The 19,559-nt window shown below is 30.6% G+C and overlaps 1 protein-coding gene across 2 annotated transcripts in view; it reads left to right on the forward strand.

The window, feature by feature from the left end:
* LOC143041903 (protein dachsous-like) overlaps positions 1 to 19,559 on the forward strand; it is a 63,677-nt gene that overhangs the window by 33,684 nt on the left and 10,434 nt on the right. For both annotated transcript variants that reach the window (XM_076214041.1, XM_076214042.1), the window contains exons 2-10: positions 7,845 to 8,028; positions 9,390 to 9,620; positions 11,500 to 11,918; positions 12,416 to 13,535; positions 14,318 to 15,322; positions 15,758 to 15,997; positions 17,081 to 17,215; positions 18,405 to 18,614; positions 18,901 to 19,270. In XM_076214041.1, the coding sequence (XP_076070156.1) occupies positions 7,845 to 8,028; positions 9,390 to 9,620; positions 11,500 to 11,918; positions 12,416 to 13,535; positions 14,318 to 15,322; positions 15,758 to 15,997; positions 17,081 to 17,215; positions 18,405 to 18,614; positions 18,901 to 19,270 (3,914 nt within the window). The remainder of the gene's footprint in view (positions 1 to 7,844; positions 8,029 to 9,389; positions 9,621 to 11,499; positions 11,919 to 12,415; positions 13,536 to 14,317; positions 15,323 to 15,757; positions 15,998 to 17,080; positions 17,216 to 18,404; positions 18,615 to 18,900; positions 19,271 to 19,559) is intronic.

The following is a 19,559-nucleotide window of genomic DNA, read 5'->3' on the forward strand; positions in this document are numbered from 1 at the left end:
ACTATAGAAATCCTTAGCTCAAATCACTACATACTGTGTAACGAATGCCTTAACCATTCTTTCAATACTAAGATTCTGCTATAGAATATATGTTTCTACAACAAAATAACACAATATCATTCAGTTTTTAAAACTGTGAGATTCATTGTCCTCATAAAAGTTTTGTTATGGATTTTTGAAAATGATAAAAAATAAAGTCCCATGTTCTTCCAGCAGTAGAAATATAAAATGATAAGATAATTTACTGTAATGTTGTGATGAGCACAGTATTTCAGCTGCTGTCTATAGTCTAAAGTGATCATCATTATTCTCATCAAGTCAAATATATTTGTTGCTGTCTTGATGGCTTTGGTGTAGACAATACAAAAATTCATAATTATATAATATTGAGCTATTGAGATTTACTTTTACATGTACATTGATGGTAGTACTGTAGTATAAATGTTTAGGGATTAGTAACTGAAAAAAATAAAATTTAGAATTGACAAAATGAATATTTGAGTGATCCATTGCACTAAGAACTTTCAGATACAAAATTAATTATTTGTTATACATAAACAGCTTTAGGACAGACATGCCCTTGCCGAGTCTTCTCTAAAATACTAATTTTTATTCAAATTTTTCTTTCAAATCTTGAGATCTCCATTTGAAATGTTATTTTTTAGTCTATTCATATGTAAATATTAAGCATTTTCTTATAGATAATGGAAGAAGTCTAGGTCAAGTTTTAGCTGAATAAATTACTTTGCTTAGATGAAAAAGTCATGTTATATTTTAGGAACTTAGACATAATAAGTGTTTCTAAAAACAGTCATAAGAGTGCTTGAGAAATGACCAAGGATTGTACTTTGCCAAAATATCTATGTTTATTTCAACTTATTCGGGTTCAATTTATGTTAGGTATTAGTACCTCGATTGTATTTTCAGTAGTCCTTTAGTAAGTAAGTAAGTTAAGAGTTAATCTCGTCATTCAAAAGTATAGTACTGATGTTTGTCTTGGCAAAGGAATGTTGGTCTTTCAATCGAAAATGGAAGTGAAAATTTTAAACCTTTTTAAAAGCAATTTCTTTGCATGGGGCCAATATTTTTCAATAAGTCTTAAATGGTTACAATATTTACCAGGTCAAATTTAATTGGTTAATTACAGAGACAATTTTGATTTATGTTTTTGTCAGTTTTCATCTTCAGGGCTTTAATATACAATAATTAACTTCAATCAGGTGATACTGTATACTTAAGAAAAAAACACATTTCAGGTGTCTTATCAGGTGTTAAAAATTTCAATTGGACAAGAACTTTAATTTTGCCACTTTTTTATATTTTGAGGTTATTAGTCACAAGTACAATAATTTGTCATAGCAATCATAAATTAAATATATTTCTGACACTTTTTTATTTGTTTTTTTTTTCAGTCTACAGTACATTTCTCTTTGTACTTGATAATTCTCTATTAGATATTTGCTTAAAAAATGATTGAAATGACTTTTTCCCTTTTCTGTTCACTTTATTATTATGAAATTGTTATTTGATGCAGGCATCTGCCTCTTTACTTTCTCTCTTCAACATTCTATTTAATAAATAACTTTTTTTTCTATGGCCGGATCTGTTTTCATTAAGTTACCAACAAAAACAACACTGAAGTCTTTGTTTGGTGTGAAATTTATTGAAATAAAGTTATTAAGATTTAAAAGAAGGATTGTAATATAATAGGAAGACTTGCTCGGATCAGGTCAACTTCTTTTACTATAACAAGGATACTACTATTTAATATTAATATTAAATATGATACTATTGTATAGGGATAATTTCATGTTTTTATTCAGTATTGTCATATTTATATTATATGATATTAAGTTTTTTGCTAAATTAAACTTGTATTACACTATTAAACTGTGTGAGGCATTATAAAAGTGAAAGTTGTTGATGTTTTATTAGACTCGCGTCTGTCTGTCCTTAATTATTTGTGTGGTTTTTATTTTAAATGTAAAATAATATAATCGCCAAAGATCATTTATCCTTTATTTTCTATCACAATGGAAAACATACCCGTCTTTTTTGTGTGCAAAATAGAACAAATATTGTATTGTTATTTTGGGTTTTGTTACATAGCATTAATAAGGGTAGTATGGGGAATTCCTGCAAATTTTGTGACATGATTCAGACATAAAATATTGCCATTGACAAAATAGAAGGATGACAAAGAAAGAGATCCCTCTGTGAGGATGAGACTCCAGTGAATAAAATTATAGATTATATTTTAATTTTTATACACACAATGCTTTAGCTGCTTGGCAGCTAGTGCCTTGCCTAAATAATCAGTTATCTCCCCTTCATCAAGCCTACAAAGGGAGACTATTTATACCTTTTTCTTTGTTCCTTAATTTATAACTTGACTTGTGTAAGGGAAAAAAAATTAAGGCCTATCATTTTAAAAGTATTTTTAAGACATTGTGTCAGAATAATAAATCATTAATGATGCAAGAATTTTTTACTTCAAGGAATTACATAATTTGTCCAATTATTATTTTTCCAAAAACATTTTTCAATAACAAAGTATCATCAATATGATATATAGAAATTTCTGTTGAATCTCAACAGCATAAGCATATCACAAAACAAAACGCAAACTAAAATTTGCTTGAATGCCAAAATCTTTATGTAATATGCATTTCAATATCGTGTACATGCATTCTAAGTTCTGTCATACCAAAGCACTTGCAGCAGCAGCCAGAAGTACTTCACTTCTCAATGACTTTCCTAACGAAGCATAGTAATTAACACGTAATATACATTAGATCATCTGGCAATACTTCTGAAGCATCCGTCAACAAGTCTTTGGTAAAATACGACATACTTGAACAAAAAATGGAACGTAATTATTAAAACATAATTCTTATAAGAAAATAGTGTCTGTAGCTTGTGGATGTGTTGTACCACTTGACGAACATAAGAACTAGAATAATTAATTGCAGGTTTATGGTACTTCATTATTATGTAATGGATGAAAGCATTATACTTTTTTTCTCACATATTTTTGTAATAGTTTTGTCTAACATAGTATTGAATGGAGAAACCATACTTCTTTGTGTCATTTTATGTTATTTATAGATTGTACTTTGAAAATGTTAGTACAAAGTCTTTCATATATACCCAAATTTAGATGAATAGATTTCAAAGATTTTGCAGTTGTTAGGTATATTTGTCGAGACTATGATGAGGTACCCAGTTTTTTCCCAATTTTGTGCTATCAAAACCAAAATTTTAATGTGCAACAAACTTTCTCTTTTCAACTTATCTTTCATCTACAGAATGTTAAACCTTCAGGTTAAACCATTATTTCAAATGTAACAACCCACAATCAGAAGATTTTTCGACAAACTTAAAAAAAAACCACTAAATATCTGCACTAAAGGTATTTTCACAGTATTGCTCAAAATGATCAATGACGTCATGTCCTTATAGGGACTTTTGATAGACACTTTTATACATAAATCGTAACATATACCTGTTAATTTCTAGTAAGAAAACATTTAAATAGATTGGGTCATTTTATATGATTAAATATAAAATGTAATGAACCTCACACAATCCCTTTAAAAGATCAGAGCATTTTATATAGATGTTCCTACGGCACATTCTTTTATATTTAATATTATATTATTAAAAGATAAATGATTAAACATTACTTTTTGTAATTGAAAATCAGTTTAAAGGAAATTCTGATATAATAAGCAAAATGCTTGCTTGCAAAATGGATGAATTTTGTGCCTGTTATAATGACCAAGTCATGCTATCTGGACCATATGGTGTTTTTTTCTGTTTTATTATTTCCTTGTTTTATGCATCTTTTTTTCAAGAAGTCAGGTGGTGTCTGTTTTGCAATTCCAAATTTCCCTTTTTTGCACTAAGGTAGTGCACTGTTACTGCTGTAAATATAGTCCAATAAAATTTTAAAACTTAGATAAAAACTTATATTTCAAATTTTGTTGGAAAATTGTTTTGTTTTTAGTGCAGAAGTTTCTGTTTGAAAAGTTGGAAAAGTAATTCTGTTTGTCTTGTTTAGTCAAGTATACTCAAGAGCAATTTTGAAGCAGAAAATATGAAGCATTTGTCTCAACCATAATAATCATTCCTTCTATTCTGCAATTGAACTTGAGAATGTTATGTAATGTTCAGAATAATTTTTTTAGAAAAACCTACATGCAAAAAAGAAAAGTTTTAAGAGTCAATATTATTACTTTACTCTTTACTCTTCAAAGAAAAAGAAAACTACTACACTATTTTCTTTCATAATTTTGAAACAGGAAGAGACTTCTTTACCATATTGAAGAAATTTACATTTGAAGTGGAATAATTTGTTCCAAGCTTGTGTCAGAAATAATATTATTTCATTTCTCAGGAAGAAAACATGTTTAGTAGATCTTTTGACCGTTGATTCGTATCTGAAGTTTGCTAAGTGAGGTTTCTTTGAAAGATAAGATGAAATTGAAGCTTTATTTATGTAAACTGTAAAAAACCAAGCTGTCAGAAAGTTTATTTCTTCTAATTAGTAAAGAATGTAACATGCTGATTGGGAATTAAGATAAAAAGGATTTATGGCTGTATGTTTTACCCCTATTTTGTCAGCTGAAATGCTTAAAGGGGGAAATAAATCAATTATTTCTTCAAAAAGTTTTGTATCAGGTAGCTTGCAACACTGCTTGCAGACAAGTGTAGACAGGAAAAATTATGGAAAATAAGAGAATGAAGATCTTTCAGGAGGGAAATTTGAATTTGATACTCTGAAAGTTTGTCTATAGGAGTCTGTATTAACATTTATTTTCTGATTAGAATTTAATATACTGGATCAAGAGCTGAAATTATCAGCATGCTTTAACATTAAGAGGCCCAGGGGACAACTTATCTTTTAGTAGGAGATTTATATATATTATTAGTTCTTTCCTGCACTCTAAAATGTTTTTGAAGTATACAAGAAAAAAAGGAAGAATTTTTTTTAAAACTCATATTTGTTCAGAGATGATGTTTGATACAGAATAAATTAAAGGGATTTGAATATGACCTTATTTTAATTACCACCATAGCGTTAAACGATCGTTTACATAATTACGTAACTCTCGTAAGATTTATGTATCTTCTATGTAATATTTCCTATGTCTGAGTAAATTGAAATATTTTAAAGCATTTAGGTTAAAACCTTATGTTTGTTTAAAATTTAGAATAAGTTTTGTTCCATTTCTTTTGAAGATTAGATTTAGAATACATTTTATTGTATCATAAACTAAATTCCGTCTTTTTGAAATGAAATTTAAATTGCTCACTATAAAATGCATCAAATTACTTTTAGGGTATATTTAGACTTTATTAAACTTGTCTCAAAGAAAAATCTAAGATATATTTGAAAAGGTTTGTCATAATCCTCAGCAGGGTTTAATTCTAAATAGTAATCTCAAATCTTGTTAAAAGTTTCAAAGCAGCCATTGTCCCGATTTCAATATGTCTGTTGTAATTAACAGTTAAATTACCAGTGTTAGTTTTGATGAAAGTGTCATGATTATTTTGATATTTGTAAAATGAAGGACGGGGACACCATTTTCTTAAGGTTTGACAACAAGACAGATGATATATAATAATAAATATTTCTCAATTTCAATAGGGAATGTAGGTAATTAGTACAAATAAGATGGAAGATAGTTTTTGCCATAGTATAGATAAAGAATTATTAGCTCAGTCTTGGGTGGTTGTGGAATTTTGATAATTGTGACACATTAATTGCATAAGGTGTTTTTTTTCTCCATTTTATAAAATATTTATATGATAAATTGTTGATGCTAACAAAATATCGTCAACTCTTTGACCTTTTTTCAATGATGTCTATTTTAAAAAGACTATGGAGCAAGGTCCTACAAGATGTAGGTGTAGTATAAAGAAATGATAAAATTGAATCAAATGATCTCCTACTGTTTGTGTGATATGTTGCAGATCGCTGCACTTTATTAATAAACTGCATGATAATTGTGCAGTAAACATCAATAAAACCATTAATTAGCATATTTAAAAGGTTTTGTGTTATGTTTTCTTGACTAGAAAGATGCCATCTGTAACCATGAGTTTATATTAACATATAAAAGGTATAAAATATTGGAAACTATTTTATTTTAGCTTATCATGACTATGCATGGAATCGTACCTTAATTATTATTTTTTGACGAGTTTATTTAAGAATTGAATGCTTCTTTTTGTAACTTCATTGGGGTGTAAAAGCGTTGACCGAAGTACACTTCCTAAAAATGTGCGCACGGTCAACGCTTTTACAACCCTATGAAGTTATAAAAAGAAGCATTCAATACTTATAATTACATTTTTTTAGCAATGATCATGAAAACACGAATTTCATTATTGTTTTATTTAATTCACCTGTGCACTTTATTGTGGGACCACGTGTTATCATGAATGAAAAGTTTTATTGAGCAATGCAATTGCTTACGGAATAACATGTGATGTGCAATTAGTCAATCAGAGTAAAGTATCATAATGAAACATACATCTAATGTAATTAAAAGAAACTTAACATTTACATTGAATATATTATGGCCATGAATTTTAGCTTTTTAAAAATGTGGAATGAAAATGTTTTTAGAAACTAGTGAGAATATTTTTTTTTCTGTAAACAAAACAGTATTAACAAAGATACCAAACTTCAATGCACTTGAGAACAAAGTAAATAGAGAATTTAGAATAGGCATAGATAACAATTACATGGTAATGTCTATTGTCTAGATGTTGAGATAAGATTAACAGTCATGTAAATCATGTAACCTTTGATTCTGTGAAGACACCTGGCTCCATGTTGATGTTGATTAGCACCATGGAAGATTTATAGAGTTACTCCCCTTTGTTGAAATTGCATTCAGCTTCTTGTGGGTTATTGTGCCTTGAATTCCTGAGAAATGTAATATTTCGTTCATTTCATAGTTGTATTATTGGAGCAATTTCCATGTTATGTTATTGAAAAGAAAAAAAAACATGAGTGTACACAAAAAATATGTGCAAGAGACATTGAAATTAAGACCATGAGTTCCAAACAATTAACACAGAACAAAAAGCCATTCTTTCTTACCTGAAACTTACAGTTAGAAAATAGCTGAAGATTTGAAACCTGGATCTTCCCATATATAAGTACTTCAACAAAATTAGAAAATATGTATAATGAACATATTTCAAAGAAAGGGTTAAAAATGCACAAATTCAGTATCAGCTAGCATAAGTTTGTTTACAGTCTTATGTTGAGGCATATTTAAAAATCAAATAACATATTTCTCTTATTTCTATGCAATTGTGTATTGAAAACCTCTTCTCTATGTCTGAGAGTGTCTTAGCATAAAGAATAAATAAAGCAGACATAGAAATAATATTTATCAGTAGCATATTACATATGATTGGACTGACTCAATCTTCACCTGATGGACACAATCAACCACTTTTGTTTATTGTCAGAATGACAGATCCCTTACATTCTTATGTAATGTTTATAATTGCTTAGATAACTTTGTCTTTAGATTCCAACTTGCCAAACTTTCTTTTCCCATACAGAAAATATTTTTGCAGACTTACTTCACTCGAACTACTTTGGTAAAATTATTGTAATACAATCATAGAATTAGAACATAATAAGATGACCAGGCAAAATGGGTGGACACTTAAGATACTGGACAGTTGTACAATTAGACCAGTGTATCATGCAAATTATACTGTTTCTATTTATCATCTTGCACATTATATATATTGTTTCATTTGCATCTTTTTATGAATGAAAAAATGAATATTTTTGAAATTTTTCATTTCAGGTGTCTGCCTATGATCCAGACTGCAATGGAAATTCCCAAGTCTCCTATCATCTGGCCAACATGTCTCACTCCAGTATTGATGTGTTTAATATCGGACCTACCTCTGGTCGATTGTGTGTAGCCAAGACACTGGACTATGAAACACAGAAAATCTATGAGTTTCCTGTTTACGCTACTGACAGTGGTAAGATCAATATATGTAATATGAAATATTTGCCACTGGACATTTGGCAAGGAACATGATAGATCAGTTATAAAACAATTGACAATCACCCTCTGTGGATTTTTTTATAAGATTAATGGGAACCATTTTAATGTGTTACGGTCAACTGCATATTGAAATACAAATTTGTAACAGGCTTGTTAGCAGATTTTGACAAAACCATGAAATTTTATATTTAATATTTTAAATCAACGAAAATGGGTTTCTTCTTTGATATACAAAACCACAGTATTATATAAAGGATTTTAAAGGAAACACTCAAAAGATTTAGTAATCATGACATTATCAATAGTGGCTATAGGGCTGTTTCAATTTTACTATGTAAGGAGGACATACAAGTTACATCTACTGTCTTAATGGGAAATATAATCTTTTTATATTTGAGAATGTATCTTTCTATTATTATCTTTTTATATTGTTATCTTTAAATATCAGTCAAATATGTCCTTCCTTTTTCTATTGACAAAAAGACGAGGAAAAAAAAAATAAACCAAAAAAAAATAGTTAATTTATCTAAAATTAGTTCATTTAAGATTTTGCAGTTGGTAAAATACAGTTTTCATAACAGAACATGTATATAAAAATAATGTAACTCAATTTTGAAAATTTCCATATCAGCATTTTGTCTCCTGTATATTTCTTTTATAAAGTAGCTATTAATAAGATTTGTATTTCGATTACACACAAACCAGATGTGACAATACATTCATCTGGGGATTACACATATTTGATGTGAAAACAACAGAATTTATGCTCATTTGTTCCATTTTTTTATGAAATATACATAAATGTCAATGTTTATTCAACACATGATTAAGTAATAATTTCTAATTGGTTTATTTTGTATCTGTCTGATTAAAAAATACCTCAAAGTGGGTCAGCTATATTTATCCTTTTTCTAATTTTGAAAGGGCTTTTCAAGTGGACCAAAATTATTTTATGCAAGAATATGGAAGAGTAATGAGAAATCTGGTATTAATCCAGTAAAATATGAATGAAAGGAAATAGTCGGGTATACTTCAAAGAGTCAGCAACCTAACAACACAAGTAAAGGAATTGTATTTGTGGTCGATTTGTTGGCGTAACCTTTTATACTTGCAGTAAATAAAGTCTATGGTATTTAATTCCTATTGATAGCTGCAAGACTTCTCTGATCCTAACAAACTAAAATATTCAAATTAAAGCACAAAAAAAAATCTCGTATTTTGTAACATTTTAATGCTATATATATATGTATATATATATTGATACTACAGAAAGGAAATTTGTATGCTCACGCATGTACATATGCTTATTTAAAAATAAATGATCTTTGACTTCAGGTGGATTAGATAGTTCTGTAATCGTCAGCATCACCATCGAGGATGTTAATGATAATCATCCACAGTTTTATCCACTAAACTACAGTACAAATGTCAATGTCAACTTACGACCAGGACAGGATATCATCACGGTTCAGGCTAGAGACGAAGACAGCGGTAACTTCAGTGCTATACAATATAGCATAGCTGGTGGAAATGATGACAATCTCTTCTCTGTAGACAGGTACTCAGGTAAGTTTCTTTCTAGACAGGTACTCAGGTAAGTTTCTCTCTAGACAGGTACTCATGTAAGATTTTAATGAAAGTGAACTATGTAAGATAGATGGAACTATTTGTATTGGCTTTATGCCAGCCATGCTGTTATGGAATGATTTATAAAGTCATGGTGGACAATCCTTTCACACACTTGACTAAACTTCAGGCAAAAGTAATAGATGTTGTAAAGCAATGTTACTTTTGTCATTAACGGAATATAGAAAATAAACTCTACAATGAATATAGTATGAAATTAGTCTCGGAAATTTATTATGATGAGAGACCAATTGCAACTATTTGACTTTGGTAGGAAACTTTAGACTTACATCTTTTCATGAATTTCGGTATAAACTTCTTTCAATGTCAAATTGTTCAAATTTTGCCCTATTCAAGCATATTTCATTCTTTTGAAATCACGTAACAGAAAAAAATTAAAATGAAATAACATCCTTCCATTAGTCATTATACATGTTACAAAGAAAACCTATTAATGACAACGAGAAACAATTGCTAATAAAGAATTAATGACAGGATGTAGAAATAAAATTTGTGCATATGCAGTTAAAATAAACGACAAATCTTTTTGAACAAGTTTCCAGTAAAATGAAAATTGTTTTTGATACTTTAAGTTGGTACTTTTGATATTCATAGCTATTCCTAAAGTAGAAATGTTATGCATCTTTTTAAGTGCTTTGTCATTAAACAGAAATTCTTTTGTTAACTTCCTGTGACGAGGTTCGAGGAGTAAGAATGCATCAAATTGTCTTTTTAAATATTAACGATTAATCAATTAAATCTAGACTTCAATGCTTGATTTTTTTTTCATAAATATTGTTTTGTGCAGTATAAAATCTTCTTTAATATTTATGATATGGCTGAATGAATATAACTATAGAATACCTTTGCAGGTAGATAATTTGGATCATATAAAGTTATATCCAGTGAATTGGGTACACAATTCGAATACGAATTATATTGATAGCAATAAAACTATTTAAGTCGTTAGAAATAAGTGTCGTACAAACATTAGTTTGTGATGTATGTGACCATCTGTCTAAAATTATCACCCAAAACTTGTAAATTTTATGAAGTTATATATCTTATAAAAACTTTAAATGTTTTATTACTCATAAAAATTTGAAAAAGTAAAAACGTTTTAAGTTTCATCTATTTGTAAAGATTTATTCTTGTTAAATTTACAACTAACAGAACATTAAATGTGTGTTTCTTTGTATAAATATGGATATATTAAAACATTTTCAAAATGTAACTGTCTAAAGAAAGATTCCAGGCATTGTTTCGTCAAATCCACCTTGTCCAAAGTGATGATTTCAGTGCATAATATATTATATGCAAATAAGAACATAAAAGAACATTTAGCTTTAATGTTTGAATAACTGATTAATTTCATGATACAGATTAATCTTTTAGTCTATCCAAATTTGGTTGAAATAATGATTTTATTTTGTAAATTCCACTCCTAATCGGTCAAAAGTGATCTTCTGGATCTGAGAACATAAATCAGAAGGTAATTTGCCATCCACATGTTTTTAGTGTTTCATGTTTGTAGCATACTTTTCTCAATCCTGATATCAAAATAAGGAGATGTGGTATGATTGCCAATGAAACAATTATCCAACAAAGTTCTAATACAGTGGATGTATGCAATGAAAGGCAACCGTACAGCCTTCAACAAGGAAAAAAAAAACCTATACTGTATAAGAATAACCTTACAGAATGATTATCTTGGATTGGATGAGAGTTTGGTAATGATTTTCAGTAAAATACAATTTACCTACTGCTATTTATTTTATATGTATCTTAATGTTAGTAACAATATCATTTTATTTTTCAGGCAAGGTGACCTTGATAAATGCTCTACCACAGACAGAGAAGCGCTACATCCTACAAATCAGTGCCCTTGATGGTGGTGGACTCAGTGCCGCCCAACCAGCTACCATAAATATCAGTGTCACAGGGGCCAATTCCCATCCACCTGTGTTCAACCAGGCTACATATAGATTCTCTGTAGAGGAGATTGTACCAATTGGTACCACCGTTGGTAGTGTTTCAGCCACTGTTCCCTCAGCTGGAAATAGTCCTGATATTTTATATACCATTGCTTCTGGTAACATTGATAATTTCTTCACGATTAATCAACAGACAGGGGAGATAAAAACAAGAGTTTCAAGACTACAACATCATCTGTATCCATCTGTTCTGTTAGAAGTCAAGGCTGAGGCTGGGATCCTTCCTGTTTATGGTTCTGCTCAGGTATTATTATTGACCTATTGATGACCAGATAATTTTAAGAATTTAACAGCTAAAAACTTGCTTCCATTCAGTTGCTGTAGCTTTAATGTTGTCCTCACATTTACTATGCTGTCTCATTGATAATTACCCAATATTTTATATCTTGTTTATTTACATGATTTCATGAAAGGGTATTGAATTGTTATAGTACAGTTCCAAAATCATACTACATCATCACAAAGTTCAGTATATTTTTTTATAACAGCAAAGATGTATTTAAGCACAAATAAATTCAGTGACATTATTAATTTAGTTGGCAGAATTATGTTTTGATTTTGTTTGACCTGATTCCAATAAACAGAACAACGACAGTTTACACACAAGGAGAATTTATTGAAATACAGACATAATTCTACCAAAAAATACCATCTTTGATATATGATAAAAATTAGAAATACTTTTATTGTTTGGAATATTGATTTCATGTATGAAGTACTCATGAATCACTTTTATTTTAGGTGAATATTACAATCTCAGATGTGAACGACCATGCACCACAGTTTATCAGCACATCAATTGAAATCACTGTGTTTGAGGATCAGGATCTCACCACAACAATCTACATGGCCCATGCCACTGATGACGACAGTGGACCAAATGGAACAGTCCATTATGGACTCTCTGTGAATCCTCAAAACACTTTCGCAATCAATACCATCAGTGGTGAGATCAGATTACGTACAGCATTGGATTATGAAAACAAAACAGAATATGTGATAATTGTCAATGCTTTTGACCAGGGGATACCCTCTTTGAATTCAAATTTAACACTGAAGGTCAAAGTTTCTAATGTCAACGACAATCCACCAATTTTCACGAAATTGGAATACTTACAAGATGTGAAAGAAACAACAGCAATGGATACAGGAATTTTAGAAGTTACTGCTATGGACGCTGACAACGATCAGGTGACGTACACTTTATTACATGAGGATTCTGGGATGTTTGGAATTCACGGTGGAAGTGGACAAAGTGGGTACATTTATCTTCGGTCTGAGTTAGATCGTGAAACAAGGGATACATATACATTCACCGTACAGGCAAGGGACAACGGTAAACAAACAATTCGTTCTGCAACAGCTAAAGTCAAAATTACTGTTACCGATGCTAATGATAACAATCCTATATTTTCACAGTCTGCCTATGTGTTTAAAATACAAGAAAATAATGGTGGTTCCACTGTAGTAGGCAAGGTCACAGCCACTGATAGAGATATAGGTAATAATTCAAAACTGGAATATTCTATTATTGACCAGGTCAGTGATTTTAGCATTAATCCGTTTCTTGGTGAGATATCCACCACTAAAACACTAGACAGAGAATCTCTCAAAGATAAAGATTATCAGCTTAAATTTTCTGTACAAGTAGTGGATCATGGCAATCCACCAAGAAGTCATATCTCCCATGTAACTGTAAAGGTTGAAGATGTCAACGATAATCCACCAAAGATCCTGAACCAACTGCCATTGGAAGAGTTTGTAGATGAGAACAGAATGAAAGGGACAGTAGTGATCAAGATTCTAGCTGATGATCCAGATAATGCTGAGAATGGCACTGTTATGTTCATGTTTGATCCAGGTAGGTTTATCCTAACTGTTTATGTAAAATCTTTAGGAAAGCTTAAAAAATACATGACTGTATTGTAGGTTCATGTTTTTCTATGGATTGATACGTTTTTAGCGCACCAGTATAAGAAATAAGGGAAAAGATTGAAAAACAATGCACTTAAAGTGTGACTTGCATTATTAATTGCAGAATTGAATAATGAATTTTCTCTTGATTAATAATCAAATTCTAGTCTAATACAACTGACGAACATAATGAATACACTTACATGTCAATTAATGAGTTCAGAATACAGTAGCATAAGTATAATGTCACTATTTAATTTAAACTAATATATTCTTTGCAGAATTTGTCAGGTTTCAGATCATCTAACCCTGTTGAGGAAAGTTAACAAATACACACAGAAGCGAAATGTTAAACTACTGAAATTAGTCTACTGTTCATTATAAATTCATTTTTTGAAGTCATATTTCAAATATCTTTCATATCAAATTTGGATGCTAAATCAACATCAACAGTGGTCAATGGGATCTCTTAAAGTTATTCTATTAGAGTTGGGAAGGAGAGTCTTCATTGTATGCTCTGAATTTTTTAGTCTTAGAAAATACTTGGGAAAACACTGGTTCTAATATGAATAAGCAGAAATTTGCTTATTTTCTGATTCAAGAATTTTTAGTTTTAAGTATAGTGCTCTGATACATTGAGTCCAAAAGACAGTGTGAAGTGTTGCTTTAAAAACATAATTTTGATTTTGATTTTTGTTGATACATACTCTCTGTTTATAACCTTTACAGCTAGTGACCAGGAGTCATTGAGAAACTTTGAAATCCATCCGACAACAGGATTAATAACCACAGCTGAAGTATTGGACTATGAGAGCAGAATGGTATACATGTTGAAGATCATAGCCAGAGACAATGGAAATCCTCAAAGAGAAAACAAAACAGATATAACTATTCGTGTCAGAGATGATAATGACGAAACACCAATTTTCCCTAGTGAGAATAAAACTTTCGAAATTTTGGAAAACACCCCTGTGGGTTCAGTGATTGCCACCGTAAAGGCTTTTGATAAAGATTCTGGTGAAAATGGAAGAGTTTCATATTACTTGGTAGAAGGTAATGTTTTTGGCTTGTTCTCTGTGAATATCTCAACTGGAGAGATCTATTGTGTACGAGAAATCGACTATGAGGAATCCTCCTCTCATACTATTGGAATCAAAGCTATTGATAATGGAATTTATAACCCTAAAAGTTCTGTGATTAGTGTTTTAATTAAAGTGATTGATTTAAATGACAACCCACCAGAGTTTGAATTCGATCCCGTTGTAATGAAAAAGAGAGAAAACTTGCCTGTTGGGCAAATTGTTTATCAATTTACCGCTACCGATAGTGATTCTGGTGACAACGGAACAGTCTATTATTCCTTAAAAGATCAAAATCCAAATTTAGACCTACTCGAACTAGAAAGCAGGACTGGAACGCTGAGGGTAAAGAAAAATATAGATTACGAAACTGTCCACCAAATTTCAATGGTTGTTGAAGCTCATGATGGCTGCCCAACTGATGGATGTCGGGAAAAGACAGCAGTTTCAGTCTGGTTATTTATTGAAGATGAAAATGACAATAGTCCAATATTTAATTCCTATGCACCAATCAACATCAAGGAAAACGAAGCTGTAGGATATAGGATTATTTATGTTGTGGCTACTGATCTTGACAGTGGAATTAATGGTCATGTGATGTACAGCATTGCTGGGGGTAATGATGAAGGAAAATTTCAAATTAACTCTCAATCAGGTAATTATATTGAAATGACAAATATTTTTTATCATTGTTTATAAACAAGATTACCTTTTATTTTGATCATTTGATCACAAAATCCTCTCCAAAGGTTCTAAGTGGTTTTCTTATTTTCATCTCATTTGCATCTAGTTGTAAAAAAAAGGGATTTCATATTCATGTACCAGTAAGTTTATTTTGAGCGATATAGATATAAGAAGATGTGGTATGAGTGCCAATGAGACAACTCTCGATCTAATTCAAAATTTGTAAACCATTGAAGGTCAAACACAGATCCATGGCTCACACTGAACAGCAATCTTAAAAGGACCTGAAAAATGACTAGTGTATAACAATTCAAACAGAAAAACCAAAAGTCTTATCTATATAAAAACAAGAAACACATCTGAAAAATTGAATTATAAAATAAATGTTTTTCTCTTCCATCTCCAGGACTTCTCTCTATCCAGTCTGCCCTAGACAGGGAAGAGAAATCTCAATACATATTAAATCTGATGGCCAGAGATGAAGGGGTGACACCAAGGACAGCATACACCAGTCTTACTATCAAGGTTGTTGATGTCAATGACAACAAGCCTGTGTTCCAGAAGTCAACATACAGTGGTGTGGTTACAGAAAATAATGGCGGAGGAGATTTTATACTCGTCATCAGTGCTACTGATCAGGATACAGGTAGGTGGAATATGTAGAAATAAGAAGATTTATCGCACTGCAGGGAAATTATCACTTTGTGATTGGTTTAACACCGTCACGTGGTGACCCCTATGAGACCTTAGGGGTTAGTATATTTCATAGGGGGTTCATGACACGTTAATGGTGACGTCATCTATCAATGTTGTGTTTCATTGTTTATTTTTCAACAGAATGCAGCAGAAAAAGTTGAGTGTGCGATAAATTCGTTTTACAGTTAACTATTGACCCCCTACGGATTCATAGAGGGTGAATTAAGTTCATAGGGGATTCGGCCTCCGGCCTCACTCCCTATGGATTTTACTAACTCTCTATGGATCTATAGGGGGTCAGTAGCGAATCATATAACTCATAGTGGTGTGAGTGCCAATCACCATCTAAGTCACAATGTGTAAAAAGTAGACCATTATAGATGAAAGTACGGCCTTCAACATGGAGCATTGACTTAACATGGTTTACGATATGCTGTAATATAAATGCATCTTTTAAAAGAACAGCAGGAAAATATCAAGAACTTGAAAAAATCATAAGTTAAAAAATTACACAACACCATTACCATATAGAAAAACTATAGATAGACAAACAAATCTTACTCTACTCAGAAATCGTAAAGATTGACAAATGCATACTCCACCAAAAAATTAATGATGAACTGATTTACTCTGGAAGGGTACAAAAATGATCCACAATATCATATGATCATTGAAAAGACTAAATGGCATGTGACTTCATAGCTATTTGTCAAACTTCGGGAACCATGTCTAGTGAGTAGAGAATGGAAAAACCTCCACATATGAACCTAAGGTATTAAACATTAAGAGTACTCCTTGAATTGACCATCAGCTGAAAAAAGATAGAAGAAATCAAAAAATTTAAAACAATTCTAAGGAAAAAGAACATAAACATGAACAACTTTTTTCCACTTTTTGTGAAATCCCTAAATTGTCTCCTATCATCTCAAAACAATTGTCCTGCATGAACTTGAAATAGAATTCATTTAGGTTATTTATCAAAATAATTAAAGTATCAAAAGCGTTATAAATGTGAATGTATTTTCTATTCTAGGAGATAACAGCAAACTGACATATTCTTTACCAAAGGGTGTTGCAAATGACAGATTTGTGCTGGATCCCATCACTGGACATTTAACAGCAACTGGTACCCTTGATAGAGAAGAACAGAGTTCATATTTACTTACAGGTAATAAAAAATAAGATGGAGAGTCCTTCTATGCTGTCTTTCTTTAATATGTATAATCCCTGAATCTAATATGGAAAAAAAATAATGAAATACTCCAAACTTCTGATTGGATACCTCAACAGTCCCAAACCAGAGTCTTGTGTGTTTTTTGTGTTTTCTGAAAATGAAAAGTCAAGAATTTACTTGTATGAATGATTGCAAGAACTCTTCAATTTGCTAAATTGTCATGTCATCATTGCATTTAAGAATTGACAATATGATTCCTTTCAGCAAGGATTTTGTATATGTAACTTTTTTTTTAAAATCAGATATTCAAACAAAAAATTACTTTATGAGGAAATATATTAATTTTAGATGTTGTATGATTTATCATTACAAATTGGGATGTCTAGGAAGACAGGTTTTATCTTATTAAAGTTTTTTATTTAACCCAATAAATTGTCATTTAAGTTAGAGATGCTAATCTCCATTACTTTTATAGCCAATAAAACATTTTACTGATTACTTGATAAAAGGTACATGTGCAGATGTTCCCAATCATGATTTGAAATATTTAAACATTCATGTAATCACAATTTAAAAATTGTTAAGTGTAGACTTGATTAAAAAATGTCTAATGTCAGAAATTTAAGTATGTCTGAATCATTCAGACACAAATTTAAATGAATGCAATTTAAATGAACGACATGCTTTAGTTTCAAACAATTGATGACGTACACTGTTTCATTCAAATAAATACAAATATAAAAACAATTTTCTTTTGCACAATGCAGAATTTGTTTTAAAAAGAAATCACTCGACCGATCACATTAAAGTTTTAAAAGGGTGAATGATTAAAATTAATCAAAGATAATTTAATGTATTTTCACTCTGAAACTGATCAAGGAAATAAAATAAATAAGGAATCATTCAATTTAAATTTCTCTCTAATGACACAGCATTTTTAATACACTAAAGAAAAACTTAGAATTAAACTTTAATTGACATTCCAACAACCCAAATGGCATGTTTTGAATATTTTTTTATTTCAAAAATTCAAATTGATATTTAGCCATATGTTTTTAACATTCTCAGATAGTAGTATTTGATAAAAAAAAAAAAAAAAAAAAAATTTTTGCTTGTTTGGTGAATCTACAATAATAACATAAATCATGAGTTTGAATTTGACGTGAATCTGTTGATCTTTCAGCTTTTGTCCAAGACCATGGAAATCCTTCTCTATATGAAACAACTACTATTATCGTTAATGTTCAAGATCAGAATGATAACTCACCAGTCTTTGAGGAGTCAAAGATTACTTTAGATATCCCAGAGAATGCTGGACAACAGAGCTTGCAGAAGATACTGGCTCATGATAAAGACTATGGAGACAATGGCAAAATATTCTATACTATCGATGGTATGTCATTGTTTGTATAATGTTTTTTTTATTTTTCTGAATTTTGGAAAGGATGGAGTTTCCTAAAAACATACCATTTTATACATGCTATTGAAAGAGTAAGAATTGGCATCATTACTTAGCCCCCAAAATTACAGAAAAACTGATTTAACCAATTTGTTTGTATTTTTTTAATTAAAGGTTCCTATAGAAGCTACCTTCTCAAAAGAATTATCTTTTATAGAAATTCCTAGCTAAATTCTTGTATTATATTTTTTGATTATCACAAATATATTTTATTTTGTAGCTGGAAACACGGGTAATGCTTTTGAAATAGATAGTGAGACAGGAGAACTTACCTGTAATTCTCTAGACAGGGAAGCAGTTTCTAGATACAACTTAACCATTGGTGCCCGTGACCAGGGACAAACAAGTCGTAAAGCCACCTGTTTGGTCATTGTACATGTGCTTGATGTGAATGATAATGCTCCTTCTTTTGCCAAGGACAGTTACGGCCATAATATTCCAGAAGATATTGCTGTAGGGTCAACAGTTTTATTGGTGTCGGCCATGGATATTGACCAGGGAGACAATGCCAAGGTCACATATTCCCTTGGTAACGATACAGAAGGACAGTTCCAGATAAACAGTGTTTCAGGGGAGATAATCACAAGTCGGTAAGTCAAATTTAAGAGTTTTAGTTTGTGCCATTTCAACATTCCACATGGAGCATTAAAACATAGAAAGGAACCAACAAGTACAGAGTAAAATCAAAAACAAGACAGACAGTTTTTCCAACTTTATTTTCTGAAAGTAATTAAGTGATTGATACATTACAATCTGAAAGATTTTTTTTCACAAACTGATTTTGTATATTTGGACAGTGCTATATTAAGAGAGTATATATAATGTAGAGTGAAATCAAAGTATGGAATCATACTGAATATGCATGAAGTATCTGTCACT

This window comes from Mytilus galloprovincialis, chromosome 8 (assembly GCF_965363235.1).
Source record: "Mytilus galloprovincialis chromosome 8, xbMytGall1.hap1.1, whole genome shotgun sequence".
NCBI classification, from domain to species: Eukaryota; Metazoa; Mollusca; class Bivalvia; order Mytilida; family Mytilidae; genus Mytilus; species Mytilus galloprovincialis.